The sequence below is a fragment of the Paramormyrops kingsleyae genome, chromosome 1 (genome assembly GCF_048594095.1).
Source record: "Paramormyrops kingsleyae isolate MSU_618 chromosome 1, PKINGS_0.4, whole genome shotgun sequence".
NCBI lineage: Eukaryota > Metazoa > Chordata > Actinopteri > Osteoglossiformes > Mormyridae > Paramormyrops > Paramormyrops kingsleyae.
The window spans coordinates 31292863-31319594 of NC_132797.1; the positions used below are offsets into that span (position 1 = coordinate 31292863).

Consider the following 26732-nt stretch of genomic DNA (forward strand, 5'->3'; position numbering starts at 1 on the left):
GTAAGATGACTGTCCAATACCAATATTTCTTTTGTCCAATATATATTTTATATTCTGCTGCAATATTCAAATTAATGTGTATTTAGCTCCTATATAATATTCTATCTCTGTGCAATATGCTCATGCACTTTACCTTTTATACGATTATTCATGTTTAGATATTCCACAAACCTAACACTAGCTTTTAAGCCAAATGGCTCCCTCACTCGAGGACATTGCCAACACCCGGTACCATAGCAGAGCAAAGATCATCATCAAGGACACGTCTCATCCCGGTCATCAACACTTCGATCCTCTACCCTCAGGAAACATCAATAAAAATACACACTAACAGACTGCCGAACAACTTATTTCAAAAAGAGTTCCAGTCGTTCAATAATAACTTTAGACGTCTTTAATATCCATACTCATAAATCTTGTTCATAATACATGTAGTGGCTGCTGTAATCTGGCACTCATTACACCTTACACTTCTAAGCACTTTATTTTTTTATCTTTTACATGAGTTACTAACTTTTACCTGCCTAGGTTGTGGTTTATACGTTGTTTTTCATGCCAAGTCTTGTGCTGTGTGATTTCAACGTTTAATTCAACTGTGATGGGGACTTGTCACTGTATACAGTAAAAGGGGGTCCAGCCCGCTACTAGCAAGGTGCACCTAATTAAGTGGCCATTGAGTGTATAGATTCATGTGTGTATTTTTTTTCTATCTTGTTCATAGTTATACAGGTACTTAAACTTTTTTATACTTTTTAATCTATACTTTTAACCTGTATTAAAAACTAAATAACTAATTTTGAATTTCGGTAAGTTTAATATTTTTGTTGCAATTTAAAATCATTCAATATCTGTTGTAGGATGTTATATTTTAAATATTATGCAGGTTCTGTATAATTGCATCAATTTGCATCATCCAATTACACATTCAGAGAGTGAAGACAAAAACACTGCACAACAATTACTTTTACTGTACAATTACTGTACAATTACTGTAACAACCTGATGTTTTCTTGCCACATGTTGTTTAAGATTCTTCTTATTTAGGCTCATTCTACAGTGAGGACATTCAACAGTTACTTGCTTTCTATGGACAGCTTGTTGGCATGGTATGAGTGCTTGATCAGGTTGCCCTGGTGGATGGCCGGCGAGAGACTCTGTTGGATGTCCAGAGGGAGGTACTGGTGGGTGGCTGACGGGAGGCGCTGGAGGATGGCCGGCGGGAGGCTCAGCAACAATGGAATGGTGACGGCAATGATGCTTTTGCAGATCACCTTTGTTTACATATACAGCTGTACACAGACAGCAGTGAAAATGTGTAGTCCTCCCACGGCATCCAAGGCTGCAGCTAAATATGATATAATCTAAAACAGATTAAAAGCATCATGTTAATAGATGTTCATTGGCCATTATGAATGAACTGAAAAACATAACAAGACCAACCACTCACCACCATACTCAACCGCCCTTGTCCTATGGGAAGCAATGTGGACTGCAACAGAATTATACTCCTTTGGATTGTACTTGTCCAAAGTGCAAAAAGGGCAAGAAAACAGATTTGAATTTTCACAAATTCTTTGAGGTTGAGGCACCGGATGGTCCTTAACCTGAACAGTGACATGCTGCAAAGACAAAATATGCAGTGTTTAATGATAATATTCTTAATTATTAACTTAATTAGCTTAATTATTTTAACAAAATTAAACTAATAATGTTCAGAGCTTCATACATTACGATTAAAAATGTTTATATATAAAAAAGGTTATAATTAACTGAATTAACTTTATAATATTTTAGATATCTTATTAATTCAAGCATTTTATGTGATCTATTGGTTAGGATGACACCTATAATGGTTTAATGCGTATTTTTTTAGAAGACCAACACGCAGACAGCAATTTTCAGTAACATAATATCTGTTGCTGCATTTGCTGAACCTGGGAAATGGAAACTACATCATTCATGACCTACTGGTCCTGGGATCATGTACAGATTGTACTGTGTAGATTATGGTGCTCTGTTTTTTAAAAGGAAACAATAAGTGAGAGACATTAGTGTCTTTCACTCAGTCAGGCTCTTCTTTATCCCAGGAAAAAAATCAATATTTGACACATTACAGATTTCAATTAATATAGCAGGATTCTATTTACTTGCACACTTCAAAACATATCCGCAATTCAGATTCTTATTTCAGTCGGATCAATTTAACCTATCAAACATTTGTTAGAGAAGATACATATGCATAAATACGTAAAAAAAAATGCTTGTTGAAAACAAAAATGCAGGGATTACATAAAAATTACACAGAATCTTAGCCTAGTGAATATCCCTACACATATACAGCAACGAGAATAAATGATTAACAATACCTAAATTAATCGTTTTCCTAAACAATCTTTGAAGATCCTCTATCCTTCATGAGATTTAAAATATAAATAAATAAAATATATCATCAGGGTAAAGATATGGAACACACATACGTAAGCAAACAAAATGAATAATGCCATTTAGAAACGCGAATCGCGAGGCGCCATTTTAATGAAATATTATCAGAAATAATTATAAGCATATAATCAAAAACAATACGTATAACTAATAGGGGTGGAGCCGAACCCGAATACGGTATTCGGAAAGGCACAAATAATGTGTTTTTTACGAATACTTATTTCGAACAAATACTTAAAAAAATATTTGTATTCGGGAACAAGAAAAACTTTATATCAAAAAGCTGCGTTTCCTCTTGAGACCGCAGTGCATGCCCGGATGAGTGAGTGAGTTCAGGAGTCGGGGGGGGGGGTTGTAAAAGAGGTGACTGAAACAGGCTGCTCCACACAGTAACAGAGAAGGCTCGGCTGAGCGAAAAAAGACTTAACTGTATCACTATTTTTGTTGAATAGATTTTTGTACCTTAACTGGGTTCCGGAGGCAGTTTATAACTTTCGGGAAGCAGAGTTTGATCGGGAGATTATTCCATTACGCTGCATTATTGACGTCTGCAATCAGGTGCTCTCATGTTCGCTCTGTTTACGTAGCTCTGTTAGCTCGCTAATTTAGACAATAGGCTGTTGACAGAGTAACGTTAACGTTTGGTTAAAAAGGTTAAAACAATGCTTGTGTAGTTGTGTCGAATTGTATGCACTTGTAGGAGTTATATGGTACGTTTAAGTTACTCTGTCTACTGCATATCCATAATTATTATAATGGATATAATTAAAGAATACTTACACTATAGCGTAAATTAGAAGTGCAACGCAAAAAAACTGGATTTTTACGCCTATTTTGAATTTTACTCAAATACAAATACTTTTCCCCCCTCAACAAATACAAATACAGATACAAATACCGGCTGCTTTGCACACCCCTAATAACTAAATAGACATTTACTTACCCGGGTCATGTACTGCATCCGATCCGCCGCCATTGTTTCGGAACGCTGTTTCTGCACGCCTCCAGAAAGTCCCGTCACAGAGCCAATCAGATACTTACCTTGAAATCCGCCCAGTTGTCGTTTTAGCCAATCAGAACAACGCTTTGAAACCGCCCACTCCACTTGAAATCCACCCAGTGATTGTTTTAGCCAATCAGAACAACGCTTTGGAACCGCCCACTGTAATACACTTCCAGTGCTTGAAATCCGCCCACTCGCGTCAGTGTTCTGCAGAGAGTAGTACTTGCTCGCAGTTCGCATCAGCTTTATGCGGCCAATTAGAAAGACACAAACATGGGATTTCGACTATACAACAATAAACTTCCAAACAGAATTACGATTATAAATAATTTAAAAACTAAATGCCTAACCCACCGGCCCACAAAGACCGCGGCCCACCGGGAATCTCCCGGTAGTCCCGATGGCAAGTACATCCCTGCTGCCGGGTCTCGGTGCAGTTTTTCCACCTAAGCTTGAAGGTGGAAATGTGTTCCAACTCGGTCGCTGGGACTGCAGCATAGCCGAACATCGCCAGCAGCGTCGGCCACACCCACCACCAGAACCATCCTATACACATAAAGAAGAACTCGCATGCACATTAGTTTTCTCATAACTAACATTTATTAACTGGGATATCTCGCCAACTTTGGCGCCTGGCTCCATAACATCCATAGCAAACTGCATCTCATCCCACTCAGGGAGCACTTCAGGCTCGGGCGCTGCTATCTTTCTCCTAAACATGTTTGTTCCTTAGTCCTATATCTTTTTCCCCTCAAGTCCTGTTCGTGACGGCAAAATGTTTTAAAATGATGTGAAGGGCATATAGGGCTCTCGAAGGAACAAACAGGCACACTTAGGTTCACTCAAAAACACTTTATTACAAGTAATACAAAATAAGCTTGCATTAAAATCAATACCAAGATACTGGATCAAAGGCAATGCAAAATAATCTTGTATCACAAGTGATATCAAATAATATCATATATTATAAACAAGAATATTGCTGCAAATTCAAGTGATATATATATATATAAAAGACGGTAAAAGATGCAAACATAGAAAATGCAAATTGATACTATTATTATTGTTATTCACATGCAATGAGAAATCCCAATAATAATTGAATCAATACACAGACACTGCAAAGCTATTCACACTCGGACATGCCATCATCACCCACCTTCACACACGGACTGGGGAGCCCGTTTCAGTCCTGGCAGGAGACCAGCACGTGAGTCCCGAGAAAGTGCTGGGCGACGCGTGCTCTATCCCACGTCTGAGCTCCGGTCAGTACTCAGATCTCCCCCTTCCTTTATACTAATTTTAGCGCTGCGTGCGGGCAGGCGACGAGCTGGCCAGGCTCACTCAGGCAATGTGTTCTCAAATTTCGAAATTTTGTCTGAGTAATGCTGCTTGCAGTTTCAATCTGAAATGATGACAAGTTCCCATAATCAATGCGTCCCCCCTCCTCCTGAGGATGGTGTAAGTGTCCTACACACACTGAACACTTGATGCAGTTTCAATCAAAGATAATGAGACAAATATCCTTGAGCAATACTTTCTCTTCTCTGTGAAGACGAGGCAGGTGTGTCATACACCGACCAGTGCTGTGCAAAACATATTGAGCCACACCTTTCCTTGTCCTCAGAAAGCCCGTCAGAAACCCAGAAGAACATGGTAAGCATCATTGAACAGGGTAAGCATCCCAGAACAAGGATTCTTTCAAACAAGATAAGGATACTCCATTCATGAGAAACAAGTCATTTCTGAAAAACAAGTTATATAAGTAATTAGTAAGGAAAAAAAAACATACTTATGCAGTTTAACCTTAATACAATAATATTATAGGTGAATCATGGACGACGTATCTGAATCTCAGGATGATTATTCGACACACGATCAGAATCAATCCATACCTAAATCACCTCATATGTATGTCTGCTAGGTGGAGTTGGAGGTACTCCACCAAATCGTGAGTAGTGAAGTCGGACAATTACTATCCCCCAAATCATCACAGTGACAGGGGGACATTCAACAAATTTCTTTAATTCTATGCTACATGGGCGACGTGGCCAGTTGCGGGGCCACCTGTGAGTTCGTCTTAATACATTCTGTCTCTTGGCCATGATTCACCAATATGAAAAATACATCCCAAGCATACCGTCTGCCAGCGGTGGGGTGACATGCCTTGCCTGCTCACACAATTTTAATGTACCTTCGGTATCCATACTGACCATCTAGTCCTGATACACCATATATATATATATATATTTCTTTGGAATAGGGTGGGACACGCAGGATTCCGCCGTCTGCCAGCAGTGGGGAGCTCGTGCCCTGACCACTCCCTCACTTTTAATGCACCACAGTTTTTAATTGCACACACTTCATTTCACACACACACACATTTATTCACACCCACGTGTGTTTTAAGATGATGTGAGGGGGATATAGAACAAACAGGCACACTTAGGTTCACTCAAAAATCATTGGCATGGATGAGCAGTGAAACGTTTCTACCTTTCAGAGAGAAGTCCAGTAGGCATGACTCAACCACCAGACGTGTTAGTGAAAGGTTTTCGGCCTTGTACACTCATCATGCCATGATGCACTTAGTTACTAGTCTTTTTATTTTCTTTCAAAATGTATTAGTGTCATTGTTTTAATGTGCATGGAATACTGGAATTGTAGAATGAATTGAAGATGAAGGCGCTATAATAAAAATGCTAACCTTGCATTTTTTCTTCTGTTTTAGTAATTGCTGTCTGATGGCTGTGAGGGATGGGTGGGGCGAGGAAGACTCAGGGACTGGAATTGGGATTAAAACTGAAGATAACATGCTCTTTCCTTTTTGTATTGTTTACAAATTTTCCTTCCCTCAGAAACGTGGAGTTTGCTGGTATATTGTGCAGTAAAAGAGATTCTGATGCTGCTATTTTTATTGTTTATAACTTTTATTGTTTACAAGTTGTATTGTGTTTTTGTTATTTAAGTGTATATTTAAATTTACACAAGTCAGTATTCAATAAATGCTAAGTTGAGAAATTTTGTGTATCCTTTGTCATTATTAGTGTGATATTTTACCATGCAAATAGAGGGGAAAACGTCCAATTATCGGGCAAAAATAATCGGCAGCATATATCGGCCGTCGCCTGACCCTGACTCCTAAATATCGGCATCGGCTATTGAAAAACCCATATCCATCGACCTCCAGTCATAGTACATTCAGTCCAATTCATCCATCGAGTTAAGTCACACCCCCACACCCACTTGAAGGGGCACTCCGGTAGACACGAGGATGGGAATCTTCTTTCTCCTATAGCACTCCCTGCAGAAGTACATCTTGCTCCTGTTCACAGGGGGTAGTTCAACGATGAAGCAGGGTTGGTTGGCTGAACATGTGAAGTTGTCCTGCTGCCGGGCAGGGTTGGACTGGGACATAAAAACAGCCCTGGACATCATCCACACCGGCCCACCACGTTCACACACACACGTGCACACACACACTGTATGTATCTATACAGGGCGTAGTTCAACGATGAAGCAGGGTTGGTTGGCTGAACATGTGAAGTTGTCCTGCTGCCGGGCAGGGTTGGACTGGGACATAAAAACAGCCCTGGACATCATCCACACCGGCCCACCACGTTCACACACACACACGCACACACACACTGTATGTATCTATATGCATTAATTCAGTTTCCATTATCCTCAATATACATGTAAAATGGCTGATTAGAATATAAATACAATTTATTTACTATTAAAATGAATTGAAAAATAAATAAGAAAATGCTAATTGTTTTATTGTAAATAATGAAAGGTCTTAATTGATGTATGGTTGTTATTCTAGTGAAACATATTGATGCTTAGGGTACAAAATTTCAGCTGTAAATATATTTCAAGACTTGCTTGAGGCAAATATATTTCAACCACTACAAGGGCCTACAGAAGAAGCTTAGTAAACAGCTCACTTTTCTCTGCAACTTTGTCAATGATCACATCAGAGTCCAGAGAGAAGAGGATGTCCCTCTCTGTTGCCATCAACAGACATCTGACATCTTCACCTAAGTGTTTTGCCGGCCTTCCAGCAAATAACAGATTTATTTTAACACATTTGGCGGCCTCTAGCTCAAGTGCTTGTCTTTTTTTCTCTCTCAACTTCTCGGCTCCTCCTTTACGTTTTGATATTTTGTGTTTTATCATGTTCACTATCGTCGCACACAGAGTACACGGCATCGGCTCACTTGGCTAATCGCTGCAGTTGCTTGCTCAGCACCTGCTCAAAAACTTGAACTTGATTTTGATTGGCCAATGCTCAGCGAATACGTCAAGTGTGCTGATCGTATAAGTTTAGCAGTTCGTCTCGCAGCGAGTTATTAGTCTCTGCAGAACAAAATGGGCGTTCCCCAAGCAGTATGGGCGGGTTTCAAGCATCCAATCAGAGAACGTAATGGGCGTTCCGCAAGCTGTATGGGCGGGTTTCAAGCGTCCAATCATCGTTAAACCTTTTTTTCGGTGACAAAAAACACGGAAACTGGAACGCAGCCTGCAAAATACAACTGGAACGGCTTGGTTCCGCCACTAACTTTCACTATTTACCATGCGATGAGCTGGGATGTGTAATGTTTTGCTTTGCATTAAGCGGTATCGTTCCAGTTTATAACCACACACATCCACACGCGATCTCCTGCTGAACACACTTTTTTTTTTTTTTTAAAATCAACCTTCCATTCTTCCGGATGTCAATGTCAGATACGCTGCAAATTACATTTATTCTAGTCACTGTGTTATGTGTACACTCTATCTCCCCATCCCCTTAGCACAGTAAGATGACTGTCCAATACCAATATTTCTTTTGTCCAATATATATTTTATATTCTGCTGCAATATTCAAATTAATGTGTATTTAGCTCCTATATAATATTCTATCTCTGTGCAATATGCTCATGCACTTTACCTTTTATACGATTATTCATGTTTAGATATTCCACAAACCTAACACTAGCTTTTAAGCCAAATGGCTCCCTCACTCGAGGACATTGCCAACACCCGGTACCATAGCAGAGCAAAGATCATCATCAAGGACACGTCTCATCCCGGTCATCAACACTTCGATCCTCTACCCTCAGGAAACATCAATAAAAATACACACTAACAGACTGCCGAACAACTTATTTCAAAAAGAGTTCCAGTCGTTCAATAATAACTTTAGACGTCTTTAATATCCATACTCATAAATCTTGTTCATAATACATGTAGTGGCTGCTGTAATCTGGCACTCATTACACCTTACACTTCTAAGCACTTTATTTTTTTATCTTTTACATGAGTTACTAACTTTTACCTGCCTAGGTTGTGGTTTATACGTTGTTTTTCATGCCAAGTCTTGTGCTGTGTGATTTCAACGTTTAATTCAACTGTGATGGGGACTTGTCACTGTATACAGTAAAAGGGGGTCCAGCCCGCTACTAGCAAGGTGCACCTAATTAAGTGGCCATTGAGTGTATAGATTCATGTGTGTATTTTTTTTCTATCTTGTTCATAGTTATACAGGTACTTAAACTTTTTTATACTTTTTAATCTATACTTTTAACCTGTATTAAAAACTAAATAACTAATTTTGAATTTCGGTAAGTTTAATATTTTTGTTGCAATTTAAAATCATTCAATATCTGTTGTAGGATGTTATATTTTAAATATTATGCAGGTTCTGTATAATTGCATCAATTTGCATCATCCAATTACACATTCAGAGAGTGAAGACAAAAACACTGCACAACAATTACTTTTACTGTACAATTACTGTACAATTACTGTAACAACCTGATGTTTTCTTGCCACATGTTGTTTAAGATTCTTCTTATTTAGGCTCATTCTACAGTGAGGACATTCAACAGTTACTTGCTTTCTATGGACAGCTTGTTGGCATGGTATGAGTGCTTGATCAGGTTGCCCTGGTGGATGGCCGGCGAGAGACTCTGTTGGATGTCCAGAGGGAGGTACTGGTGGGTGGCTGACGGGAGGCGCTGGAGGATGGCCGGCGGGAGGCTCAGCAACAATGGAATGGTGACGGCAATGATGCTTTTGCAGATCACCTTTGTTTACATATACAGCTGTACACAGACAGCAGTGAAAATGTGTAGTCCTCCCACGGCATCCAAGGCTGCAGCTAAATATGATATAATCTAAAACAGATTAAAAGCATCATGTTAATAGATGTTCATTGGCCATTATGAATGAACTGAAAAACATAACAAGACCAACCACTCACCACCATACTCAACCGCCCTTGTCCTATGGGAAGCAATGTGGACTGCAACAGAATTATACTCCTTTGGATTGTACTTGTCCAAAGTGCAAAAAGGGCAAGAAAACAGATTTGAATTTTCACAAATTCTTTGAGGTTGAGGCACCGGATGGTCCTTAACCTGAACAGTGACATGCTGCAAAGACAAAATATGCAGTGTTTAATGATAATATTCTTAATTATTAACTTAATTAGCTTAATTATTTTAACAAAATTAAACTAATAATGTTCAGAGCTTCATACATTACGATTAAAAATGTTTATATATAAAAAAGGTTATAATTAACTGAATTAACTTTATAATATTTTAGATATCTTATTAATTCAAGCATTTTATGTGATCTATTGGTTAGGATGACACCTATAATGGTTTAATGCGTATTTTTTTAGAAGACCAACACGCAGACAGCAATTTTCAGTAACATAATATCTGTTGCTGCATTTGCTGAACCTGGGAAATGGAAACTACATCATTCATGACCTACTGGTCCTGGGATCATGTACAGATTGTACTGTGTAGATTATGGTGCTCTGTTTTTTAAAAGGAAACAATAAGTGAGAGACATTAGTGTCTTTCACTCAGTCAGGCTCTTCTTTATCCCAGGAAAAAAATCAATATTTGACACATTACAGATTTCAATTAATATAGCAGGATTCTATTTACTTGCACACTTCAAAACATATCCGCAATTCAGATTCTTATTTCAGTCGGATCAATTTAACCTATCAAACATTTGTTAGAGAAGATACATATGCATAAATACGTAAAAAAAAATGCTTGTTGAAAACAAAAATGCAGGGATTACATAAAAATTACACAGAATCTTAGCCTAGTGAATATCCCTACACATATACAGCAACGAGAATAAATGATTAACAATACCTAAATTAATCGTTTTCCTAAACAATCTTTGAAGATCCTCTATCCTTCATGAGATTTAAAATATAAATAAATAAAATATATCATCAGGGTAAAGATATGGAACACACATACGTAAGCAAACAAAATGAATAATGCCATTTAGAAACGCGAATCGCGAGGCGCCATTTTAATGAAATATTATCAGAAATAATTATAAGCATATAATCAAAAACAATACGTATAACTAATAGGGGTGGAGCCGAACCCGAATACGGTATTCGGAAAGGCACAAATAATGTGTTTTTTACGAATACTTATTTCGAACAAATACTTAAAAAAATATTTGTATTCGGGAACAAGAAAAACTTTATATCAAAAAGCTGCGTTTCCTCTTGAGACCGCAGTGCATGCCCGGATGAGTGAGTGAGTTCAGGAGTCGGGGGGGGGGTTGTAAAAGAGGTGACTGAAACAGGCTGCTCCACACAGTAACAGAGAAGGCTCGGCTGAGCGAAAAAAGACTTAACTGTATCACTATTTTTGTTGAATAGATTTTTGTACCTTAACTGGGTTCCGGAGGCAGTTTATAACTTTCGGGAAGCAGAGTTTGATCGGGAGATTATTCCATTACGCTGCATTATTGACGTCTGCAATCAGGTGCTCTCATGTTCGCTCTGTTTACGTAGCTCTGTTAGCTCGCTAATTTAGACAATAGGCTGTTGACAGAGTAACGTTAACGTTTGGTTAAAAAGGTTAAAACAATGCTTGTGTAGTTGTGTCGAATTGTATGCACTTGTAGGAGTTATATGGTACGTTTAAGTTACTCTGTCTACTGCATATCCATAATTATTATAATGGATATAATTAAAGAATACTTACACTATAGCGTAAATTAGAAGTGCAACGCAAAAAAACTGGATTTTTACGCCTATTTTGAATTTTACTCAAATACAAATACTTTTCCCCCCTCAACAAATACAAATACAGATACAAATACCGGCTGCTTTGCACACCCCTAATAACTAAATAGACATTTACTTACCCGGGTCATGTACTGCATCCGATCCGCCGCCATTGTTTCGGAACGCTGTTTCTGCACGCCTCCAGAAAGTCCCGTCACAGAGCCAATCAGATACTTACCTTGAAATCCGCCCAGTTGTCGTTTTAGCCAATCAGAACAACGCTTTGAAACCGCCCACTCCACTTGAAATCCACCCAGTGATTGTTTTAGCCAATCAGAACAACGCTTTGGAACCGCCCACTGTAATACACTTCCAGTGCTTGAAATCCGCCCACTCGCGTCAGTGTTCTGCAGAGAGTAGTACTTGCTCGCAGTTCGCATCAGCTTTATGCGGCCAATTAGAAAGACACAAACATGGGATTTCGACTATACAACAATAAACTTCCAAACAGAATTACGATTATAAATAATTTAAAAACTAAATGCCTAACCCACCGGCCCACAAAGACCGCGGCCCACCGGGAATCTCCCGGTAGTCCCGATGGCAAGTACATCCCTGCTGCCGGGTCTCGGTGCAGTTTTTCCACCTAAGCTTGAAGGTGGAAATGTGTTCCAACTCGGTCGCTGGGACTGCAGCATAGCCGAACATCGCCAGCAGCGTCGGCCACACCCACCACCAGAACCATCCTATACACATAAAGAAGAACTCGCATGCACATTAGTTTTCTCATAACTAACATTTATTAACTGGGATATCTCGCCAACTTTGGCGCCTGGCTCCATAACATCCATAGCAAACTGCATCTCATCCCACTCAGGGAGCACTTCAGGCTCGGGCGCTGCTATCTTTCTCCTAAACATGTTTGTTCCTTAGTCCTATATCTTTTTCCCCTCAAGTCCTGTTCGTGACGGCAAAATGTTTTAAAATGATGTGAAGGGCATATAGGGCTCTCGAAGGAACAAACAGGCACACTTAGGTTCACTCAAAAACACTTTATTACAAGTAATACAAAATAAGCTTGCATTAAAATCAATACCAAGATACTGGATCAAAGGCAATGCAAAATAATCTTGTATCACAAGTGATATCAAATAATATCATATATTATAAACAAGAATATTGCTGCAAATTCAAGTGATATATATATATAAAAGACGGTAAAAGATGCAAACATAGAAAATGCAAATTGATACTATTATTATTGTTATTCACATGCAATGAGAAATCCCAATAATAATTGAATCAATACACAGACACTGCAAAGCTATTCACACTCGGACATGCCATCATCACCCACCTTCACACACGGACTGGGGAGCCCGTTTCAGTCCTGGCAGGAGACCAGCACGTGAGTCCCGAGAAAGTGCTGGGCGACGCGTGCTCTATCCCACGTCTGAGCTCCGGTCAGTACTCAGATCTCCCCCTTCCTTTATACTAATTTTAGCGCTGCGTGCGGGCAGGCGACGAGCTGGCCAGGCTCACTCAGGCAATGTGTTCTCAAATTTCGAAATTTTGTCTGAGTAATGCTGCTTGCAGTTTCAATCTGAAATGATGACAAGTTCCCATAATCAATGCGTCCCCCCTCCTCCTGAGGATGGTGTAAGTGTCCTACACACACTGAACACTTGATGCAGTTTCAATCAAAGATAATGAGACAAATATCCTTGAGCAATACTTTCTCTTCTCTGTGAAGACGAGGCAGGTGTGTCATACACCGACCAGTGCTGTGCAAAACATATTGAGCCACACCTTTCCTTGTCCTCAGAAAGCCCGTCAGAAACCCAGAAGAACATGGTAAGCATCATTGAACAGGGTAAGCATCCCAGAACAAGGATTCTTTCAAACAAGATAAGGATACTCCATTCATGAGAAACAAGTCATTTCTGAAAAACAAGTTATATAAGTAATTAGTAAGGAAAAAAAAACATACTTATGCAGTTTAACCTTAATACAATAATATTATAGGTGAATCATGGACGACGTATCTGAATCTCAGGATGATTATTCGACACACGATCAGAATCAATCCATACCTAAATCACCTCATATGTATGTCTGCTAGGTGGAGTTGGAGGTACTCCACCAAATCGTGAGTAGTGAAGTCGGACAATTACCATCTCCCAAATCATCACAGTGACAGGGGGACATTCAACAAATTTCTTTAATTCTATGCTACATGGGCGACGTGGCCAGTTGCGGGGCCACCTGTGAGTTTGTCTTAATACGTTCAGTCTCTTGGCCATGATTCACCAATATGAAAAATACATCGCAAGCATACCGTCTGCCAGCGGTGGGGTGACATGCCTTGCCTGCTCACACAATTTTAATGCACCTTCGGTATCCATACTGACCATCTAGTCCTGATACACCATGTATATATACATATTTTTTTGGGGAATAGGGTGGGGCGCGCAGGATTCTGCCGTCTGCCAGCAGTGGGGAGCTCGTGGCCTGACCACTCCCTCACTTTTAATGCATCACAGTTTTTAATTGCACACACGTCAGTTCATACACACCCACATGTACACACCATACACACACACACTGAGCGGGGGGGGGGGGGGGGGGGGCGATAGTGGCTTGAGGGGGGCCCTTTATGCTCTCTCTGGGCCCGCGCAATGTGTGGGGTGTTGCGGGTGGTCCCGGAGGAGTCCAGCCCCTTCCGCTGGTGGTGGGCTGGGTGGGTGCCTGGGTTGTGTCGGGGGGCCTTGCACCAGGGGTGTCTGCAATTGCCATTTTTACAATGGAAATTAAAAATAAAGCGGTGGGGGGGGGGGGGGGGGCGGTGGAGGGAATATATATTTTAAAATGATAAAAAATACATCCCAAGCATACAGCTGTCGAGGACCCCACCTCGGTACAACTGACGGTAAGTATGGTAAGTTTCTAACGAGTGACAAGCAACAAGTTGAAGTTATGGGAACAAAAGCTATATGAAGCACAGTAGAACACATATAAGAAAAGCTATTCAAAAGATAACTGCAAGCAGTGACAAGCGGGTCCAAAGCTAATGGACAGAAGCAATGGAGAGGAAAACAGTGAATGGCATAAAATTAGTAGTTCACTAATGTGCGACAGACGCGCGTCTAAGCTAGATAGTCTTTTATCTATCGACTCCAAAATGTCCGTCATGTTGTTGGTCCTTGGAGAAGTCGCTTCATGCATTTGACAAGCCTAGCAATCACCTATCTCAACTAAATCTAGATGATCTATGTATCTACAGACCCTGACCTCAACCTGATAAGGGCACCCCACTCTGCCAGATGGGGGCGCCATCTGGCAAACCTACAGTGGACATTTATTGCCCGGCCAATTCAGTATGACATGCCAAATCAAACAACATGTAGAACTTGGTTCTCCATCTTTGCATTTTTGCATAATTTATATAGGTCTGAAAACAAGACTTTTCATTAACCTCCTAGGATTTTCTCCCAACCTACATAAGTCTGGTATCATTTAAATCAGGAGACAGTCCTTATAAATAATTATAAAAAAAATCCTAAACTTTCTGTAAGGTACGCCACACCCAGACCATACAGGTGCCATGCCCATTTCAATCACACAGCTATATCTCAGGCCTGCCTCAGCCAATCAACACCAAACTTGAACATATCCTGTAGGACAGTACGTGGGAAGGGCCCTCCAAATTTTGTGCCGATCGGCCAAACGGGGGCGCTACAACAATGTAACATGTCTGTATTAACCTGGAAAACCAGTGCAACTTACTGTACATTTTCTCATTTCAGTTCCAGTCACATATTACTGCTTAAAATCCTTTATACTCCCAAGTTCTCCGAATCATGCCAAATCAAGATATATGTACCGTCCAATGACAGTGATTTGCAGTCTCTCGTGACGTTTAAAAACTGCATAAATGACATATTCCTATAACTCCTACAATGTCCACCCCACCTAGGTCATTCTGGTAGCAGATCAATCAACACACTGCCCTTATGGGTAATTTATAAAAAAAAAATTGACCTACCTGTACACTATGGCCACCAACCACACCCAACCTGCACCATTGCCATGCTCATTTCAATCAACCACCTCAATCTCAGTCGTGTTTCAGCCAATCCTCACCAAATTTGACCTAATGTATCACTGGACCCCTAGACAGACCCTCCAACTTTGGTGCCGATCGGTCAAACGGGGGCGCTACAGCCACTGTCCATATACGTCTATGACCCACCTTAGCAAATTCAGCTGAAATGTCCTTATTTCTCATAAAACCTTCAAAGAATTGTTACTTTTCCCTTCACCTGAGTCCATATTTTTAATTTCCTTTCATTTTTCACCCATTTGCCTCATAGAACATTATCAGATTCATTTACACATGAGAAGGCCTGAAAGTAATGAATAGCATTTATCAAATGGAGCGCTGACTCCACCTGCTGGCCACACCATTTCCATGCCTATTTCAATCAAACAGCTATATCTCAGTTATGCTTCATCCAATCCTCACAAAATTTGACCCACTACTTTAGCACTGGCCCACGGACAGACCTTCCACCTTTCACGCTGATCGGTCAAACGGGGGGCTACGGCCACTGTCTAAATATGTCCCACCTTGGCTAATGCAGCTGAAATTACCTTATTTCTCATCAAACATTCAAAGATGAATCACCTTTCCCTTCATCTCAGTCCATATTTTTAAATCGCTTTAATTTTCCTGCCATTTCACTTCAGGCTGTGTACACTGCAACAATTGCAATTTTTTCCAACAGCTAGTCAACTCATTTCCCTTCTGGTTGTCATCTACCCTTTTCCCTTTATCCTACCTTGATGAACATTTCTACTGTAATGTCCTAATGTCAGGTCTCATCCAATCATAGTAGTATTATCTACTTTCTGACTATTTAAATGCATTGACCATCAGTTACAGTCTGTACTTCATTTCCCATCATTAGTGAACTACTAATTTTATGCCATTTACTGTTTTCCTCTCCATTGCTTCTGTCCATTAGCTTTGGACCAGCTTGTCACTGCTTGCAGTTACTGTATCTTTTGAATAGCTTTTCTTATATGTGTTCTACTGTGCTTCATATAGCTTTTGTTTCTATAACTTCAACTTGTTGCTTGTCACTCGTTAGAAACTTACCACACTTACCCTCAGTTGTACCGAGGTGGGGTCCTCGACAGCTGTATGCTTGGGATTAGGGATGGCACGGTTCATGGAAAAAAACCGAACCGTTCGGTTCACTTGTCTCGGTTCGGAGCATGCATGCGTCGCACGGTTCGACGGTTCATGACATGCGCAATGTAGCCTCGTGCCCCGTATGTGACGTCACTGTGTTTCCCTTTCGCGCGAAAGAATAGGCTATATGCACAGAGCGGTGTGACGTAGTTCCGGTAAAAGTTCAGCCAGCTAAGTAATTTCCGGTAGCCTTTCGTTTGCTGCGTTTAGCTCGTGTTTTCGGCGTTACCACCCTGTCTCTGAAGAAAACGTTTAAATTTCAGCCAACCGATAGCACAACATCTGAACACTGTTGTGCGCCTTTGTTGTGTGACTTTATTTAATGTGCGGTTAGGCACTTTGTTAAAGAAAATTAAGTTATCTGTGACAAAGCACTCCAGTGAGCGTCATGCCTCGATCGTCCGCTCTTTCCGTGTGCCACGCCCCCTCGTTAACCCTGTGTGGATTCACCGTGTTTACCAGCTGTTCCTGATTGTTGTCAAATTTGTCATTACTCCATTGTATTTAGTCCGCGTTTCCGTTTCTTTCTCCAGTCCGGTCATTATATTGTAATTCTGCTTTACCGCTCGTCTGTGTTCCTTTTGCTCATTAAACCCCGCATTCCCCCGATCCTAGGTCTCCTCGCCTCTGCTTCCCCGGTCAGCGTTGTAACAGTGAGCCTGCTTCCATGCTGCAATGTGAACATTTGCCATGTTCCTAAAAATTCTGTTTATTGCACAGTGTCTGACCACACAGACCTACAGGCTATTGCCAGATGATCATACTAGACATATCAACTGGACATATTTTGCACTATTACACATTGATGTCTTGTACATACACAGAAACTGATTTTATCGATTACTCAAGAACATTCAATATAATTAATACCAATTTTTTTCACGTTATATATATATGACGAACCGAATCAGGCTTAATCAAGATAGGTGATCTATCATTTTAACGATCCCCAATTAAATTAACCCCGTGGACCGGACATATACAAAACGAATGATTAAACATTATATGCATCTCTTTTTGTATGTTTTCTAAATAAGACCGCGTGCCCATACCCAACTGTAATAGCGATTAAAGCGATCTATTCTTTTAGCATTTATGTTAAGGCAAGACTTTTATTTTATTACTGTTCTGGGATTAATAATGTTTAATAATTTTAATAATGTGCTTTAAGTCAAGTCAAATTCAGTTTATGCATGATTACATGATATAACTTTTTTAATACTGTATCCTAAATTGTGGATAATTAAGCTATATATCATATGCTGAAGTACATTTCTGGAGTGTTAAAGATTAAAAGAAAAAATAACAAGAACCGTACAGAACTGAAAACCGTGACCCTAAAACCGTGATACAAACCGAACCGTGGGTTTTGTGAACCGTGCCACCCCTACTTGGGATGTATTTTTTATCATTTTAAAATATATATTCCCTCCACCGCCCCCCGCCCCCCCCACCTTTGCGGGGGGTGCTTTATTTTTAATTTCCATTGTAAAAATGGCAATTGCAGACACCCCTGGTGCAAGCCCTCCCATACACTGGAGAGGCCCGAGGCCCCCAGACCCCGACACAACCCAGGCACCCACCCAACCCACCACCAGCGGAGGGGGCTGGACTCCTCCGGGACCACCCGCAACACCCCACTCATTGCGCGGGCCCAGAGAGAGCACAAAGGGCCCCCCTCAAGCCCCTATCGCCCCCCCGCTCTGTGTGTGTCTGTATGGTGTGTACATGTGGGTGTGTATGAATGTGTGTATGAACTGACGTGTGTGCAATTAAAAACTGTGATGCATTAAAAGTGAGGGAGTGATCAGGGCACAAGCTCCCCACTGCTGGCAGACGGCAGAATCCTGCATGCCCCACCCTATTCCCAAAAAAAAATATATATACATGGTGTATCAGGACTAGATGGTCAGTATGGATACCGAAAGTGCATTAAAATTGTGTGAGCAGGCAAGGCATGTCACCCCACCGCTGGCAGACGGTATGCTTGGGATGTATTTTTCATATTGGTGAATCATGGCCAAGAGACTGAACGTATTAAGACGAACTCACAGGTGGCCCCGCAACTGGCCACGTCGCCCACGTAGCATAGAATTAAAGAAATTTGTTGAATGTCCCCCTGTCACTGATGATTTGGGAGGCACGACATATTAAATTGGACTGGCAATCAATTTCAACTGTAGGCTTGATAGTTCTGTAGAAATAGGCAGAAATGCAAATGGGGCCACTGTAGCGCCCCCATCTGGCCGAGTGAGTTGTTCTTTACAGGGTTTGCAGAGAGTCAGAAGATGAATGTACCAGCCAAATTTTGGTTTGATTGGTCATTGTTAAGCCTGTCAAATGGCTGCTTGATTTTGATTGGCTAATGGCGGCCAATCTTTTATGATTTATGACTGCCATTGTACGTGTCTGTCCTCAGGCTGGGTCCTAGTATATGTCTGCCAAATTTCAGTTGAATTGGCCAAGGCAGTCAGGAGATTTATAATTTGTAGCGCCCCCTATTGACGAATTGCGGCCCGCTTTGGACAGTGTCCCCAGAATAGTGTAGGGAGGTAGGATTTTAAATTTGGTCAAGGTAGGCCAAGGCACAGCCAAGTTATGGCAGTCAGAACAAAATGTGCCAAATTTGGACATTGTTTGGGCGTGGCTAATGGCCAAAGAATACACAAATATCCGAATTTTTTAAATAATTCTTGATCAGCTCAGAGTTCTGATTCGTTTGACACCTCATTTGTCTGATTTGGTAGGACAAGCTAGGACTTTATGGAAAAAGTAGGATTTGCAAATTATGGAAATTAGCAAAAAATCTAAGTAGGCGGAGCCTAATAGTTGTAGAGAATATCTGCCTGCATCTGTAGAAAAAATAATTTCGATTGTAGGACCAACAGGACAGGAGATATTGGCCGAAAAGTGCATCTGACCGACTGACTTGGGTCGGAGGGTTTGAGTAGCAGATACTGTAGGAATTGACATCTTCCTGCCAAATTTGGTTGACCTGGGTCTTACGGTTTAGGCTGCCCATTCAGTTTTAGGGCAGGAAAATAATAATAATCCTAAGAAAAACAATAATGGTCCAATGCATTTCATGCTTTGGACCCTTAATTAACATTGTACACTCACCTAAAGGATTATTAGGAACACCTGTTCAATTTCTCATTAATGCGATTATCTAATCAACCAATCACATGGCAGTTGCTTCAATGCATTTAGGGGTGTGGTCCTGGTCAAGACAATCTCCTGAACTCCAAACTGAATGTCAGAATGGGAAAGAAAGGTGATTTAAGCAATTTTGAGCGTGGCATGGTTGTTGGTGCCAGACGGGCCGGTCTGAGTATTTCACAATCTGCTCACTTACTGGGATTTTCACGCACAACCATTTCTAGGGTTTACAAAGAATGGTGTGCAAAGGGAAAAACATCCAGTATGCGGCAGTCCTGTGGGCGAAAATGCCTTGTTGATGCTAGAGGTCAGAGGAGAATGGGCCGACTGATTCAAGCTGATAGAAGAGCAACTTTGACTGAAATAACCACTCGTTACAACCGAGGTATGCAGCAAAGCATTTGTGAAGCCACAACACGCACAACCTTGAGGCGGATGGGCTACAACAGCAGAAGACCCCACCGGGTACCACTCATCTCCACTACAAATAGGAAAAAGAGGCTACAATTTGCACGAGCTCACCAAAATTGGACAGTTGAAGACTGGAAAAATGTTGCTTGGTCTGATGAGTCTCGATTTCTGTTGAGACATTCAAATGGTAGAGTCAGAATTTGGCGTAAACAGAATGAGAACATGGATCCATCATGCCTTGTTACCACTGTGCAGGCTGGTGGTGGTGGTGTAATGGTGTGGGGGATGTTTTCTTGGCACACTTTAGGCCCCTTAGTGCCATTTGGGCATCGTTTAAATGCCACGGCCTACCTGAGCATTGTTTCTGACCATGTCCATCCCTTTATGACCACCATGTACCCATCCTCTGATGGCTACTTCCAGCAGGATAATGCACCATGTCACAAAGCTCGAATCATTTCAAATTGGTTTCTTGAACATGACAGTGAGTTCACTGTACTACAATGGCCCCCACAGTCACCAGATCTCAACCCAATAGAGCATCTTTGGGATATGGTGGAACGGGAGCTTCGTGCCCTGGATGTGCATCCCACAAATCTCCATCAACTGCAAGATGCTATCCTATCAATATGGGCCAACATTTCTAAAGAATGCTTTCAGCACCTTGTTGAATCAATGCCACGTAGAATTAAGGCAGTTCTGAAGGCGAAAGGGGGTCAAACACCGTATTAGTATGGTGTTCCTAATAATCCTTTAGGTGAGTGTATATGCAGGCTAAAACTTTGTGCGCTGGGAATTGCTGAACCCTAAAGGAAGCCCATTTTCTAGACGGGCTCGTAACATAGCTGCGCTGGGTGGTTGAATTGCTTCAGTTGGTGAAAAACCTTAAAATGTGACTTCAAGGCATTGCATAAATAACATACATTTTCGAAATAGTCTTTTTCTTCTTAATGCTGGCAATCTAGTGTAAGTAATTCTTGGATGACATTAAGGTCAAATGCATCTGCCCCAGCCAAACAGAACAACTGCCCCCAGTTGAAATGGTCTAGAATCGCCACTGTATACACCGTTCCTTGAAGCAGTTAGTAGTTAAGGGCCTTGGTCGGCGGCCTTCCGATCACAGGCAGAGTCCTAACCACTGACTTAATTCAGACCGAAAGTGTGATTAACAGGATTACGATTCCGTCCTACAATAAGCGGATGAAGCGCAATGACAGGACAGGCAAGGCTGGCAATGGCCTGGGGCCCTGAGCTGGGAGGGGGTCCCTGAGGGCGATCGATTACATAGTACATTGCAACGACAAATTTGCTTTATCTGTGTATTCTGTATTTGGGACTTGTACCCCCCAATATTTAACTTTGCTTCAGTCGTCCATCCAAAAAAAGAACTTTACATTTAAATTATTAAGTTGTGTTTCAACCCCCAAATAGTAAACTCTCCACTACGCCATTGCCTGCAATAAACCTGAACATCACTCTCCATCCATCCATCCATCCATGGCCCTTCCTCATCATCACAGGGTTTCTCTCCTACACTTGGACACCAGCATCCCCCCCTCCCCAGAAAAACGTTTTTTTTCTGCAGAAAACCGCCGAAGCTATTAAGCCAACATATGTTTTTATTTTTTTTCCCACCCGCGACACTTTGCAATTCCCTAAAGGCGATACGATGTGTAAATCTAAATAAAGCAAAAAGCAGCACGTTTGCGATACCTCGGGACCGGGCGTCGGCGGTAATAGGCGTGAAGTCACACGGTCCATATGGCTCGATAGCAACCCCACGCAGGGTAGGTGTCAAACTCGCTACATCGTTTTTTCCCTCTTATTCATACCACCAATGTAGTAATTAACCAAAATAAAATGACAGAAACGTCACAGCAATTCATTTGCACGTGGAGATATCGCTTATGGATTTCCGGATAGAAGAGAACCAGCGAATTATTAAACATATTTATTATTGCACAAGAAAAAACAAACAAAAAAACATCTGTGGATCAAGTTTCATGTCTGACATTGGAATCGGGAATAGACCTCGCCAGCTTGTTCAATCTAGTCCAACTGGAACCCATAGATGTTGAAGCTGGCTCAGATCAGAGCCTGGATCATCAGTTTCTGAGTTTGTTTATTGACCCAGATAAAGCTGATGTTTGATCCGGGGGCGGTGTTCCACCACAATCTTCATAATTCTCCTGTAGACTAGTAATCACAAAAAACTCTCCTGTTATATTCTAGGGTGGGGTTTTCCTGTGTTTGAGACAGATCCTGCTCAGGCTCCCTCCAGCATCGTCACTGGCAGTGCATACGGAATCTGGTGGAAAGGTAGTGGTCCTCCAGGGTCTGGGGAGCACATCACGGTAAGAAAGGAGTCCAGTACGCGGTACAAAAGACATCGAACCTGCTACATCTTTGGTTGAATTCTCTCTCACACGTGAAACGCGCTCATTCCCAGTCAAACACCTTGAAGTTTAGAGCATGTTTCCAACACAAAGATGGCAACAAAAGAAAAATAAGAACCATTCTGCCATATCGTAACAAAACATTTATTTTCCAGCTGAATCTTTGGAATGTAGTAGTCATAAATTAGTCTGGGACATGGTAATTTCGTGATTCTGACCTGGGAGTTGGAGTACAAGGGTTATTTAAAGTTTTAAGGCTTTGCTGTGTATCCCTCTTTTTCTACAACAGCAAATTACAGAAGCAGTATTGAAAATAAAAGCTTTTTTTCTTTTTTTGTAAAAAAAATTTGCACAAAGTCTTTATGACAATACAAAACAAAGCGATAATATACTACCTAAGTGGAAACGTTACTATAGGAAATCTGTTTACCTTTTTCAATAATGAAAACATTTGAATAATTGTACATTTCAGAATTATATCAGATAATCTGAAACCATATAAAATGAAAAAATTGTAACACTGTCTTTTTTTTTTTTTTTACAAATGATTATTATAAACACATAAACATTTTAAATAGATTCATCAGTGCAATGTAGTTTCTTGTTTTTTGTGACCCTACAGTAATCCGTTTTCGTCTAGCTACCAGACAAGACTGACGGCCTTTTCTACACTCCATTCCGGTATTTTCGTTGGGAATAGGGGTTTATAGGTGTCAAACACAAAAACAAACAAACATAAAACATATCCACAACAACACTCGGGATCTCGTGTCCAATCGCAAAGTGTCTTTTGGGTCTGTAAGGGAGAAAGGCTCTGATTGGTCAGATATTGCCCCCCATTTAGTGTCTGGCAAATGGCAGTGCAGATTTCTGCCAGCATCTGCAATGCACCCTGGGTAATCTAGCCACAAAGCCCCTACGAGGAGTGATTAGAATGGCTGACCAATGGCTTGGTATGTAGTTTTTTTCTAGGGTGCCAAATATATGAACAAATCAATTATTGTCTCCTCAGTCACCGACAGCATGTGTTGGGACTGTCAGATACAGTGTCAGAAGTAAGCTTCCTGGGTGGGGGGGAGGTCTGTCGCTCCCTATGGTCCATAGTGTAATATCACACTGCAAATGTCCCCCCCTCATCTGAAGGGAGATACTTGTTTGGTAAAGACATGAAGCAGTCTACTTGTTAAGTGGTTAAAGCAGAAGGATGAACTGGCTTCTTTGGGGGGGTTGGGGGGGGGGGGTGATGTTATGGTGTCCATGCAGTTTCCAGATGCACCCTGCCCGCTGAAATGCTGACACATCCATCAGGTCTAATCTACAGCAATATCTAGAGCACCCTGCTTGTTTTAAAACGTTCTGATTTCCATTTGCTGTGGTGTTAAAGTCAGCCAATGAGTGACTGCCTGGGATTCTCTGGCTTTCGTCCCCATGGGTCAGTCCAGGCGGGGCAGCACTCCACGGATAAAACAGCCCAATGATTCAGCTCTTCAATTTATTTTTTGGTACAAAGACAGGCATTTTGGGCGTCTTCCTCAGTTTTTTTTTTGGCCATGGAATCCAGATGATGACCCTGCACAGAAGATGAGGACGTCCAACTCAGGTACTGGCGAGGTACCGGCCAAACACGGCGTGAGATGCATCTGATATCAGTCCAGAGGTTATTGAGGAGGACCACAGCTACACTTTCTGACAGACGGCTTCCCTCACTTGCTTCCCGGAGGAAAACACTCACTGTGTGAACTGGTATAACAAAACACACGTCTTTCTGTGGCAAAATGGGGCCAGCGAACACTGACCAGGATACCAACCAAAATGCAGACAGCTTCACATCAGCACCTGCTGGGTTTTCCTGCATGTATCAGCGTCATGCAGCCAGAAGGTGCCAGTAGGACCTGTCCATCGGTCCCCCTGGAAAAGAAAGCCAGCTCGAACCCGAGCCGTGACATCTCACTCCAAAAAAAAAAAGGAACAGAAAAATTACCATTCACAAAACGACCAATTATTTACAGAACACAACCCAGGGAAAAGGGGCATGGCAGATTTAAGAAATGATAGCAAAATATATTAAGACTTATGTACAATACGTAGGGTTGTGACGACACTCTAGGGTTTTATATTTTCTTTTGTTTGGCCGATTGACCAGCTTCTTAAACAAAAGCGACGTCCACTCCAAAATAAAAAGAAGCCCACTAGAATGCAGTAAAGGCACTGAAGGGGCCCTAAACGAGTCAAAGCCCTGGCTTGGGGGGTGGGAGGCACCATGTACGGCCCAAGGGGGGGAGGTGGGGGTCTGTGAGTCTACACATTTGTCAGTGTGGTTCATTTTGGGTTTTTATACCTGTCTTTATACAAAAAAATAACAGCTTTGAAATTAAAAAATAATTTCCTTCCAGAAAAAAACGATAAATACTTTAAACATTGTCTCAGTTGGTCTCAACACCAGCATCCGATTGTTAAAATGAAGATTTTTTTTTAACTGAAAAACCCCTAAATTAAAATATCCTCTAACTGTACAGATTTTTTTTCTTCAGTTTTGTACACAGCGCCTCCTACTGAAAGGTTTTGCTCACTGCATCTCCTGAGAAAGGCGTGGCTCAGTCGTAACCTCAAGGCCTTTTGCTGCACATACAGGGGTGACTGGAAAGTTCCCTTCGCTCTTCCTCCAGGGAAGAGGGGCCTTGCCACCCCACCCTCATGCTTCCGAGTAGGAGTTGAGTTTGTCCTTCTTGAGTTTCACCCCATCCACCAGCTCAAAATTGTAGTTCTCCAGCGCCGACAAGTTCCTATCTGACATGGCGCCGTGAGAGCAGGCACAGTAGAGGACGACTCCGCAGATGGCCCCCAGGAAGACGCCCAGGGCGCTCATGGCGATGATAGTAATCAGGATGGGGTCCAGCGTCTTCAGCATGTTCCCTGCTCCGCTGATCTCATTGGCGTCCTCGATGTTGGGGAAGTCGGTGATGTCCACGACTGCAAGGCAGAAGAATGACATTAGACAAACTGGACATATTCCTCTCCTTCTGAAGCTACAGAAGCCTACAGGAGGTGTGTGAGGCCCAGAATACGGCAGGCTGGTTATTCACTAAAGAGTCAGTCATGTGAAATCCCATGTTACAGCCATGAGGTCGATGTGTTTGTTGTATGTAACATTTATTGGTGTTCCTCTCCTGCATGGGTGGAGCCAGACCTTGACCATAGGGGTGGCCAGACTAGACCGAGTGATTTCAATGTGATGGTCACCCCTTAGATCTGTCCCAGTTTAGTGTGTGATGGTCTGAGTATGGGTAGGTAGGACATGGAGGGTCATGACTGGATAATATGGGTGTTGGAGTTTTATATCTAGGTAACCGTGGAGACATACTGATGTTTAAATCGTCGTCTGGTTGCATGGAGTCCGTGGGATCGTCAGGGTCTGTGGAGAAAAGAGAGGAGAGGGTGATGGATGGACTGGGGGAAGATACCCCTGTGTCCCCCCCTTTTGGCCCCTAGCCCTTGGACAGGAGCCCACCTTTGCAGTCGTCCATGCTGAGGCCCTCCAGCACCTTGACGTCATCCACTGCGATGTCACCCCAACTCTTCTTCTCCACAACACCCTCGATTATGACCTGGGGGGTGGTGGAAGACACGGTTTGAAGGGAGCAGGTGTTAGAGGTCACACTCTACCGGGAACAGCTGTACAACAGCCAGACCCTGATGCTGCTGTGACTTCTGCGTCTGGCATTTTTTGGAAGCGCTACCAAGCATCTGCTTTGTGATGATCTGCATAAGGCTCAGCCAAATGTGTCAGGTCTTGGTAGGATGCAAATCTTGGATGCGCCGGTGCACAGATTTCTGGGATTAGGCTGAGAGAGGGACTGAGCCCTGCTGCGGGGAATTCTGGGATTAGGCTGAGAATGGGGCTGAGCCCTGGTGCAGAGAATTCTGGGATTAGGTTGAGAGAGGGGTTGAGCCCTGGTGCAGGGAATTCTGGGATTAGGCTGAGAATGGGACTGAGCCCTGGTGCAGAGAATTCTGGGT

At 41.9% G+C, this 26732-nt stretch overlaps 1 protein-coding gene and 2 long non-coding RNA genes across 5 annotated transcripts in view; all 3 read right to left on the reverse strand.

Moving 5' to 3' along the window:
- Positions 1-379: 379 nt before the first annotated feature.
- Positions 380-3968, reverse strand: LOC140591882 (uncharacterized). The gene is made up of 4 exons (XR_011992191.1): positions 3800-3968; positions 3386-3688; positions 1448-1619; positions 380-1361 (listed from the first exon to the last, which is right to left on the reverse strand). It is a non-coding gene; the product is annotated as an uncharacterized lncRNA (long non-coding RNA).
- Positions 3969-8627: 4659 nt separating this feature from the next.
- On the reverse strand, positions 8628-12215 carry LOC140591884 (uncharacterized). The gene is made up of 4 exons (XR_011992192.1): positions 12047-12215; positions 11633-11935; positions 9696-9867; positions 8628-9609 (listed from the first exon to the last, which is right to left on the reverse strand). It is a non-coding gene; the product is annotated as an uncharacterized lncRNA (long non-coding RNA).
- A 10040-nt stretch (positions 12216-22255) lies between these two features.
- Positions 22256-26732, reverse strand: part of nrp1a (neuropilin 1a) — a 51574-nt gene continuing 47097 nt past the window's right edge. For all 3 annotated transcript variants that reach the window (XM_023805987.2, XM_023805988.2, XM_023805989.2), the window contains exons 16-18: positions 26224-26320; positions 26077-26127; positions 22256-25685 (exon numbers count right to left, since the gene is read on the reverse strand). In XM_023805987.2, coding sequence (XP_023661755.1) covers positions 25408-25685; positions 26077-26127; positions 26224-26320 — 426 coding nt within the window. In that variant the 3' untranslated portion in view covers positions 22256-25407. The remainder of the gene's footprint in view (positions 25686-26076; positions 26128-26223; positions 26321-26732) is intronic.